General features: G+C 34.5%; 1 protein-coding gene across 1 annotated transcript; it reads left to right on the forward strand.

Annotated features, from left to right (window-relative positions):
• The first annotated feature begins 279 nt into the window (after positions 1-279).
• Positions 280-6382, forward strand: LOC125499584 (peroxidase 21-like). Its single transcript, XM_048648549.2, is given in 6 exon segments — positions 280-438; positions 2856-3004; positions 3107-3283; positions 3285-3302; positions 5233-5398; positions 5763-6382. Coding segments are annotated over 6 exon segments (981 nt in total). The 5' UTR covers positions 280-374; the 3' UTR covers positions 6170-6382.
• Positions 6383-11871: the final 5489 nt, after the last annotated feature.

The following is an 11871-nucleotide window of genomic DNA, read 5'->3' on the forward strand; positions in this document are numbered from 1 at the left end:
TTATTCGTTCCATTGATTTAACAGGTTTTTCTAAGTCGCATGGTGATTCAAGCACTAAGCAAAACCGAAAGTTACAAGTGAGGCATGTAAATATTTCGGTAATGGGTTGGCATATAACCAATTGTGGAGGCTATCTCCATCATACATAATGGATTAGTGGTCAACAAAATTTAATAAGCCCGCAAAACTGGTAGTGCTGCACTTAGATTAATAGTTTTTCTTCCAAAATAATAAATTTGTTTTCTTTGGGAACTTTTTGCTGACAATATTTGCCTATTTAATGTCAACACTTCTTCAATCTGGAACAAGCGCAGCACGCCAAACAAAACCAGTACAAAACTCAGAGAACATACAGAAAAAATCAAGCCACGAACATGTGCTTCCACTTTTATATCCACTACTTTCTCCTGTTGCTACTACTAAATCAATCTCATCTTGGTATCTTCCTAGATTCTTTCTTCCTTGGAGTTTTACATTAGGCAAATGTTATTTTTTCTAATTGGATCTACAATTTTAAATTATATCATCTATGTTGAAGTCTGAATTAGGTTTAGTTTGTGTTAGTTTCATGTTAGATCTTATTGATTTTCAGTCTACACTAAATTAGAGTTAGGTAAATATTGAGTTGAGTAGGCATGTGACTTAGATAAAATTTGAGACTGTATATGATTATGTGAAAAGTTATATATTAAGTTACATCGGGTTAAGTTCGAGTCCGTATTCTAGTGACCTAGTCACAACTTTCTCTATTGCATATGTTGTCACTTGTCAATGTTGAATTAATTGAAAAGAATAACATTAGGACCGATTTGTTATCGTTTTTTTGTTTTCATTTTTAAGTTTTTTGAAAAAAAAAAAAAGGAAACTAGAAAAAATAGTTTTTTGTTTTTTGTTATCAGTTTTGAAAATGAGCATGTTTACTATCAATATGACTAATTAACCTTATTATACAACTATTATGAAGTTCTAAAATCATAAAAATCAAAAACTGAAAATTAACCGTGATACTAAGCAGGCCTCGAGATCTTAAAAATTGCAGTCAACAGCAAAACGAAATTGTGGATATATGCTATAAAAACCCTTGTGTACATATGTTATTTTTGTTTGATCAACTACTATTTATTTGAGCTAGTACAAGTTAATAACCAGTATTGACAATAATAGGTTTTAAATTATTTGTAGTACATTCAAATATGATAAAGGAGGGCCTCCATTAACCCCACAAATAAGAAAAGAGGTCTCCATATTTCATATATAAATACTATTGTTTCATATATTATTACAAAAAAGTGTTGTTTTGTTTTTATAAATATTAGGGAAATTGACATGAATAATCTCGATTTTTACCTATATTTTCAAAATAATCTCAACTTTAAATTATTTCAAAAATAATTCAAACTTTTGATGGGACCTTTTCAAAATATTCCAAGATATCAATTCTCTCTTGCATGCACTAATTCATTTTAGGTCTATAATATATAGAAAACTATTAGTTCGACTAATTTTGAGAAACAAGTAAAATTGGGATTATACATGTTAATTTTTCCTATATACTATTATCAATAGTCATTTAAGGCCCGACTAACAGCATGTTCAACCGGTGCACTTGAATAGGGCCTCCAATGAAATGGGGCCTCCAAAACTGAAAACTAATTATATACAATCTGCTGCCACGTACATAGAGAATTAGAGATAGTTGAATTTAGTAGTTCTGTTAAATTAAAAGTATGCAAGTGTTCGAATCTAGTATTGCCCAACATCGGTTTTTTTTTTTTTTTTCCAAGTCAATACTTTTGTATTTATGTCACTATGTATTTCACCAAATGCAGTTGAATAGTTTGGAAAACAATCATTAAAACGCTTGATTTTCTTTTAACTTTTATTGCATTAAATATTTACACACTACCTTTTTTAAGGGGATTTACACACTACCTGGTAAATACTTCATCCGTTTCTAAATAAGTGCAACATTTGCATAGTGTTTACTATTTACACTTTAAATTTAAATTAGCTTTGGTGATTTACATTTTAGGAAAAACATAATCATGTGGGATCTTGTTAGATTTATCTGAATGTGAATTTTTTTAATATCAACTTCTTATAATTTTTACTTATTGATAATTGAAGATATTAATAGTTAAAATAGTGCATTGGCAAACGTGAAACAAGAAGTGTTGCACTTATTTAGAAACGGAGGAAGTAGCAATTAACATTAACAATTATTTTTGAGAACTCCAATCCTTTACGAGCACTAATTATAATTTGATGTGGATGTCATCTAACTTTGATATTAAAATCTTGTGGGGTCATACCCAACACTTGAGATCAAACCAATCTACATCATTGCTCTCAGTTGCTCTCTACCACCCAAAAAAATATACGTTGATAGTGATGCTAATATGAAGAGAGAGTAATTTTGTAAATAAAATAAGGGTAGAAGAAGGAGCTTCTGCACGCCATCTGATTCAATGATGAAACAACATTTCATGTTTAGTAAAATGTTCAAAAAATTAATAAATGGTTAATTCTGAACAAAAATAAAAATTAAGAGCCCCATTTTATATTAGTTGCACAGGGCCTCCATAATGATTGGGACGGCCCTGAGTCATTATTAGTATATATTTACTCGCGGTTTAAAAAAGCCCATATATTTACTCACATTAAATCCTTAGGTCCATGATCAAAGATCGTTTGGGGAAGGGGTACTAATTTCATTATGAAGGTATAGTTGTAATTAGACCTCATCCCTTTTTTTTTTTCCTGAACAACATATGCCTTATTGCATTAATTTGTAAACGAAAAAAATTGACGTGAAATTTTTTTAACATGTGATGGATATATATTATAATGATCAGGAGCAAGCCAGTTAGATCTTAACTATTACTCAGATTCTTGTCCGAATGCTGAAACTATTGTTAAAGAAGAGGTGACTAAATTGTACCATAAGCATGGAAATACAGCCGTTTCATGGGTCAGAAATCTCTTCCATGATTGCATGGTTAAGGTATATATACATTGACCTTGGAAATTGTTATCATTAATTGACACATGAACATAATTATATTAATGTTATTATTTACTTATGAATGTCTTAATTTACATGTAGTCATGCGATGCTTCAATTTTATTGGATGAAGATCAAACAAGTGGTATAGAGTCCGAAAAATTATCATCCAGGAATTTTGGAATGAGAAACTTCAAATATATTAACACAATCAAAGAAGCACTTGAAAATGAATGTCCAGCAACAGTATCTTGCGCCGATATTGTGGCTCTTTCAGCTTAGAGATGGTGTTGAACTGGTGAGTTCCAAATATAATCTTAGGGGCACAAAAAGTACCCATCATTAGTCTAAATTCCATTTAATTAGTTGTTCAATCTCAATATTATATGGTTAAAAGAAGTCAAATGGTCGCTTGCCTATATTTATACTAGCATTTTTTGCACGGGATGCATGCGATAACATGTTTTGAGTTAGGCGAACTTTCGTAATCTTAAGCTGCTTAATTTCATATACTCGTAATACGTCAAGTATTTTCATTACTCATTTTTTGAATTTTATTTTCTTTTATTTTGTTTAACTTTTTTTTTTACCGGATTTCGTCTAATTTTTCAATTTGGTTAATTATTTACTCTGTATTTCTTTATTTTTATCACAAATTTAAATTTATTATAAATAATTTTGTTAGTGATACTTGTGAGATGTCTTCTATATTTGTGTAATTTTTTTACTTTTGAATTGTGTTTGTAGAAAATTAAAAACTAAGGACAATTTTATTTTTGATAAGTTATATATTTATGTATATATGAATATTATTGAAGGATATTTGTGTAATTTTAAAATTTCAACATTATAAGGACAATTTAGTAATTTAATAGAGGACATCTTGTAGCCTCCTCTATTCCCTTATGTAGTATAACATAACAATTTATGCACGCGATGCGTGCTTCACTTTTTTAGAACATAATTTATAATTTTTTTGGGCATAAATAAAGGTAAAATTGGAACATTAGACATGTTTTTGGGCTTGCTAATTTTGTTAGTTTAGCGTATATCACTTAACTAAATCCGTCTTTTATTATTTATTTTATTTATACTTTCTTTAAGATTTTTAAATTAAAACTCATGAGTAATAGAAGAATGTTAGCAGATTTATTAAGGATTTTTTTTACATTTTTATCAACAATGTATTTTATTTTAATTAAATCATTTCACTTTATTAATTGATTATATTTTTCATTTTGATTTACTACTTGATTGTGTATTGATTGATCAAGTATTTGATTGATATAATTTTCTTTGTTAATTTTTTTATGCTATATTTGAGTTTGATTTTCTTTCATGTTTTTTTGGTAGAGTAGTTGATTTACTAAGAGGTAATTAAATAAATTTATTGGGGGACATAGCTCACTCTTCCCTTATATAATAGAGATAATCGTTTGGGTATAGACAATACAAGGAAGGGTTGATTAATCTCAAACAAGATCAAAAATTTGATACTCCCTTTTCAAAATACTTGGTACACTTTTTTTAAAAAGTTTGCCAATGCATATATGAAAAAATAATCTCTAATTTCTATAAGTAAAAATTATAAAAGGTTGGTATTTTGAAAATATACATGAAGACGTATCTAACAAGATTTGACATGATAATATATTACCTTATCGAAAAATCACAAAACATGGCTAAAGGAGAATATACATGTTAATATTACAAAAGTCAAACCATATCACGTATCTTAAAATGGAGGAAGTATTATCGAATGAAAATTATTCCTAATTTTACACATCTAACTCAAGTCAAAGTGCTTCCAAGGTGTCTATTTGCCTCACAAAAATTTAAATTTTTGAGTGGTTGTTTAATATACAGTAAGTTATGTAGCGAATGAAATTTTTTCCATGATTTCTTAAATTAGATAGTTGCCTGCTTGATTGAAAACGGGAAAAGTGGGGGCAATGAAAATCTTGGAAAATTGAAATTCCTACAAAATGTGGGAATTTATTCACCAACCCCTCTTGATCATTCAAAATTCTCACATCAATTCATGAGAATTACAAATTTTCCCTCCTATGAAATCAAAATGAGAATTAAATTTCCATGTCAAACCACCACTAAATATAAAAATAGATTCTGGGGGGCTGGGGGAAAATTTAGGTATATTATTGAAGTGCTTTTTGAAGGTTATAATGAACATATTTGTTGGTAACCCATTAAAATTCAATGTTAATAAGTTAGGAGGGCCACGCATAGAAATGAAGACAGGCCGAAAGGATAGTCGAGAAAGCTATGCAGCAGTAGTGGAGGATTTTCTTCCAAACCACAACGATACTATCTCACTTGTTTTATCGCGATTCCAAGCCATTGGGGTCGACCAAGAAGGCACGGTTGCTCTTTTAGGTAACTCTCATCACTTGAATAATCTATACAGAAAAAATTGTCTATTCGAGCTAGTTCTTTCATCGAGTTGATTGTAAATTTTGCATCGCTAAAACTTTTTCTTGCCAGTATCACTATTAACTCAGGAACAGTACAGTTTTTGTATTATTGTATATAAGACTAATAAGAGGATGGTACAGTAAGTTAATGAAACTATCCTCCTTTTTAAAATAAGTGAAACACTTAGTTTCAAAACGCTCTCAGTGTTTCACTTATTTTAAAACGGAGGTATATTTTTTGGTGAAAAATATTGAGTATAAAGAGTGTACATGCATTTTTTGGTGATAATATAAGGACAACTTTGGAATTATATTCTATGAATCAGGAGCTCATTCAGTCGGAAGAGTACATTGTGTGAACCTAGTAAATCGACTCTATCCAACGGTTGATCCAACTCTAGACCCTGATTATGCTGAATATCTGAAAAGAAGATGTCCAACACCAGACCCTGATCCAAATGCGGTTGAATACGCAAGAAATGATCTCGAAACGCCCATGGTGCTAGATAACATGTTCTACAAGCATTTATTAAGCCATGAGGGGCTACTACTAGTTGATCAGCAACTAGCCTCAGATCCTTCAACTTTGCCTTTTGTTGAAAACATGGCAGCTGATAATACTTACTTTCATGACCAATTTGCCAGAGCCATGATTATAATGTCTGAGAATAATCCTCTTATTGGTGACCAAGGCGAAATTCGGACCCATTGTAGCCGGCTGAATGCTAGTTAAACAACGGTTTTTGGGTAGTACATGCATCTTTAGGTGTATGAAATACATGTATATGCTTCAATGAGCTTGTTATATGGGCTTTGTGGTTGAAAGCTAAGGTATCTTCTGCACCCGTATGGCAAACTCAATGCTAACGAAGGTAAAGTAATTAAGCCCTTGAGGAAGGGTAAACTTGTAATTGTAAGTTTATTTATCACAAGAATTTTCTAAGCATTAATAAATCATAACCAAAACCCCAAAAGTTTTTGGTTTAAAAATATGAAAAGGTCTTGAAACTTTTCATTTCAATAATTTCTAAGACTATAAAACCTCAACCTTCACAAACATTACAAAACGTAAGCATTATCTTTTTTAACACAAAATAGGAGTTATATTAATAAAACATTCACTTACACCATAGAGTCATAATACTTCTATAACTGGAAATTAACAACACAAAATTATCCAGCATAGGGAAGTTTTTAACATCCAACTTGAGCCTAGTTACGCTATTGGGTTGACTAGCTCTTGCATGTACTCTTGCATAACACATTATGGTGGCGACGTATGAGTAACCTTGTCCATGTCCATTTCCATGCCAAACCGTGCTAGCTTGTGAGCAACTGTATTTGCATCTCTCTTCGCATGAAGAAACACCACCACCCAGTTAGATTTCATCAGCTTAACAATATCACATATAATCGCATGAAACTGGTGATGGGGAACCTTCTCTGCCCTATCCATCATGATCTTCAGAGCCTGAGCATCAGTTTCCACCTCCAACCTGCTGATGTTGTGATCTTTGGCCATTGATAGCCCTTCTCTGATAGTTGCTAATTCTACAGCAGCTGGGCTAATAGCATCAAATCTGATCGAGAAACCCCATAAACCATGATCCATCCGTTCTTCTAATAACCCCACCTCCACTTGCTTTGTTTGTGGATTTCCACACCATCTGTATTCAGCTTCAGGTAACCATGCACCGGTGGTTTCCAAGTAATAGGGGGATTAATTCTTGGCGTTGTCTTGCTCTGCTATTGAAACACATCGTTATTATGCATATGATCAATAAGAAAGTGGTTATATTGAGTCGAAGACCTAAACATGGCTCCCTCAAAAACTGCTTTATTCATGTGCTTCCAAATGTGCCAGAACGCAATAAAAAAGATTCGAAGCCAATTTTTTGATTGCATAAGATTTAACAATATCCAGTCATTCCATTCGTTATTAAAAAAACTAGCTATATCCACATCTTTGGCTAAGTTAAAAGATTGAAAGATACGCTTCCAAAGGATGTTAGCATGATAACAATTCCTAAAAAGATGTAAATGAATTTTAATCCATCACAACAACATTGACATTGGGGATCAAAATGAGGGATTTTCTTTTGTAAGAATTCGCGAGTAGGAAGAATGCAATGAACTCCATTCCACAAAAGCATTTTGTATTTAAAAGGCACATCAATTTTCCACATTTTTTTCCATAGACTAGGATTGGGCCAAACATTATGATCACTAGGTTCTATACTATGATAAGCAGATTTTATGTTAAATTGACCATCTTTAGAAAAACTCCATCTTAATCCATCCTTAACTAAAGTAAATTTGGGAAGAGGGATGGCTTTGATGGAGTCAACAATTTCGGGTGTAAGAATTGAAGCAATATGGTCCAGGTACCAAGTCCCATTACGAATGATGTGAGCCACTCTCCAATGAGCTTTTGATTCCGGAATAATAATGTCTCGATGCTTGTACAAAGGATCATTCCCAACCCAATGATGAAACCATAAAGATATGTCTTCCCCATTACCAACATTTAAAACTAGACCCGCCCTCAAGAGATCCCTGCCTTTTAGGATGTCCCTCCAAATACCTGATTGAGCTGGACTAGGCATTACATCTAAAAAATTAGTACCCTTACAATACTTTGTTTTCAAAATCTGGACCCAAAGCTTATTAGGTTGAGTTAGGAACTTCCACCCCAGTTTGGCCATGAAACAAGTATTCGAATTTCTTAGGTTCCTAATCCCCAGACCCCCTGTCATCAATGGTTTACAAACTTGGTCCCAAGAAGTCCTAGAAATGTAGTGTCTTTGACCTACCTTATTCCACAAGAAACGTTTAACATCTTTTTGCAAATCATTCAGGACACCTACTGGAACAACATTAGTTTGCATAGCATGAGGGGATAGGTATTAAGGACTGATTTGATAAGGGTACACCTACCTGCCATATTCAAGAGTTTAGCCTGCCATCCTCGAATCTTATCTTTAGTTTTTTTCCAAGAGGCCCAAATAATCAGACTTCCTAAGTTTATTAGGTGAAATCTTGACTCCTAAATACTTACCAAAGTCTGAAGAAACATGAAGCCAGCAATGATTAGCAATTGACTGCCTAACATTATGATCCATTTTCCTAGGGACAATGATTGTTGATTTTGAGATGTTAAGATATAAACCTGAAAGGTCACCAAAATCCTTTAAACCCCTAAAATAACATCCATGTTAGCCCAAGAAGCTTTCCCAAAAAGAAAAACATCATCAGCATAAAAAAGGTGAGAGAGACCAACCTCCTTAGCAATCATCAAAGGTTTCCACAACTTAAGGCTAAGCTTCTCTTGAATAAGAAGGCTAAGCCTTTCCATGCGGAGCACAAAAATGTATGGTGAAAGAAGATCACCCTGACCAATGCCTCTTGAAGGATGAAAATTCGGGGTCATCTCTCCATTCCACAACACAGAGATTGTAGGGGAGGTGATAACACTCATGATAACCTTTACTAAAGAGATGGAAAATTGAAGCCCAATAAGGTCTCTCTAATAAAAGTCCATTCTAAGCTATCAAAAGCTTTAGTGAGGTCAATCTTAAGCGCCATTATATTTTTATTTCTTTTAGCTTTGTTAAACAAATGAGCCACCTCTTTAATGATAATAATATTTTCATGAATGGTTCTATCCCTAATAAAACTGGTCTGTAAAGGATTAACTAAATTAGGCATTAGGCTTCTAATTCTAGACGCAATAGACTTAGTTAACAGCTTGAGGATAGTATTACAAAGCCCAATTGGGCGGAACTCATTAATGGAACAAGGAGCTTCCTTCTTAGGAATAAGACAAAGGTAAGACCTATTAATATCTTCTGGAATTGTACCCTCATCAAGACAATTATTCAGAAAAGAAACCAACTGCTCATTGAGAAGACTCCAACATTGTTGGTAAAAGATGGGTTGGATCCCATCTGGGCCAGGGCTTTTAAGAGGAGCCATTGACTTAATAACAGTTCCCAATTCTTCAGCCGAAAAAGGCTTCATCAATTCAGCTCCTTCTTCATTCGTAATGCAAACCGGAGCAACAAAAGAAGAGTGAGTCTACTACAAATATGTTTCGAAGTGAAGATTTTTATAAAAGCATTCCTAGCTAAGTTTTTTAGAATAGCATCATCATAAACCCAATTTCCATCAGAATCCTGAAGTGCATGTATCTTCCCTTTTGATCTTTTAATCTTAGCCAAAACATGAAAATATCTAGTATTATAGTCGCCAAATTTACGCCAATAAAAACCCGCTTTTTGCGCCCAGATACGCCTTTCAATTTGATGAATATTATTTAGGTCTGAAAGAAGAGTTTTTTCCAAATCTACTAGAAAAACTGAATTACGACAAGAGAGCAATTTGGATCCCATTAAGTCTAGCAAGAATTCTCTTTTTTTGTAAAGTTAGATTGCCAAAAACTTGACCATCCCAAAGACGAATTCTATTTAATCAGCCCGAGGATCTAGCCAGTTATTGACAAAAAATCCTTAAAATCAGGGTGTGCTAACCATGCCTCTTGCATCTAAAAGGGTAATTTTTTGAAGAATTTTTAGAAATATTAAGATTAATGCAAAGAGGACAATGATCTGAGTAGTTCTAGGTAAGTGACTTACCTGAGTTCCAGGAAACTCAGCAATCCAGGTATGATTAGCCAAAGCTCTATCAAACGCTCTCTAATTAAAGCAGTACCCTCTCTTGCATTAGTCCATGTGAAGGGATTACCATCAAAGCCAAGATCCACCAAACAAGCCGCATCCATGAAAGAATTTAAGTCCCTACATTGCGTAGAACGAAACGCTCTACCACCAGATTTCTCCGATTGACCCTTAACCTCATTCAAGTCCCCCACAACCATCCAAGGCACTTGATCAGGAGGTAAGTTTTGTTCCATGTTTCGCCAAATCTCATGCCTTTCCTTCGCCATGCAAGCAGCGCAGCTGAATACCGTAATAAGGACCTTGCATGCTTAGGGCTAAATTTAAACAAAGAGTGAAAGTAATATGGCGAAACCTCACTCCAGCTAACCAGCTCAATAGTACGTTTCCACATGATCCAGATTCCCCCTTTAACCATGAGGGGATAGCTTTAAAATCATCAAACCCTAACAACCGAGTGACTTGTCTAGCACGACACTCTTCCGCCTTAGTTTCAAAAATAACAAAGATAGCGGGTTGTGATTCTAACACATCCCATGCATGCGGGACAAACGAGTTATTCGAGGCTCCTCTAACATTCCAGACATTATTTTCATTTTTAAATCCGGTAAGTTTTTGTTTGAGGCACACCACCATCATGCACTACCTCCTTCCCCTTCCTTGATGACCGAGGAAGAAATTGCTCCCAATCGTCTTAGATTTGAGACATCCCCAGACTCCAAGTGTCCGTCAAGCTGATCGGGGTTATCATCGCATTGATTTCCAATTTTTCCTTCGTAAACATGAGTGACGAGTTTCGAGTTGTAACCCCACCACTTCTCTTCGAACTTGAAACATGACTATGTTGAATTGGGTGACTCTAAATGAGTCCGTGGCTTTTTAATAGCAAGGGAAAGGTGGGAATGTTTGAGGGAGGAGGAAGAAGCAATCTTTGCCCTGAGGACGAGGTGCTTGATTTCCTGCTAAGGCTATGAATGATGGGTTCAAGGATTCAATTTTGTTAGGGTCTCCATCATCAACCCCAATTTCGATGGAGTTAAGGGTTGTGAAGCAGCTCCATAGGAGTGGCTGAGGATGCGAGGGGAATAGGTTTAGGAGCTTTGGAGGATTTGTTTGAACCGTGGTTGAGGTGGAATTTGTGAGTAAGGCAGGATTTGGAAAGGTTGATTGAGGTTGACTCATGGAATTCTTCAGGGTCATCTGAGAAGATGGGAGGGAACTTGAGGGCGAAGAACCTGCAGCTGATTTTGGGCACAAGTGGGGGTGGTTAGACACAGGGAGAGACTGAGACACAGGGAGAGGAGTTTTTTCGCTGGTAGTTTTCATGAAGCTGTGGGTTAGAAGTTTCAAGGGAGAAAGATTTCAGTGAAGATTTGGGACTGAGATTTTGCATGCAAGTAACTTTGTTTAAAGAGGAGGCAATCATGAAGGGTTAGGTAGAATTGAATTCGCCAAGTGGCTATCATCAACCGGAGAACAATGGAATTTGAAGAGGCATCTGGAGTAGTAGCTGACCTTAACAAGGTATTAGAAGCCTCGATTTACCGCAATCAACTTCGGTTTGCGAGTCTAAGATATGGCTATCCCCACCCTTTGAGTTCAAGATTCTCCAGTAATTACTTGTAGAAGGAGCATTGGAATTTATATGGTTGTATTTTGGTTTTCGGCTCCCTGACGGCAATAAAGAGGAGTAATTAATAGGCGCTTTGCCTTTATTTACTTTTGATTGATGAGCCAAACTTGAATTAACCGTTCTCTT

The sequence above is a fragment of the Beta vulgaris genome, chromosome 7 (assembly GCF_026745355.1).
Source record: "Beta vulgaris subsp. vulgaris cultivar EL10 chromosome 7, EL10.2, whole genome shotgun sequence".
Lineage (NCBI taxonomy): Eukaryota > Viridiplantae > Streptophyta > Magnoliopsida > Caryophyllales > Amaranthaceae > Beta > Beta vulgaris.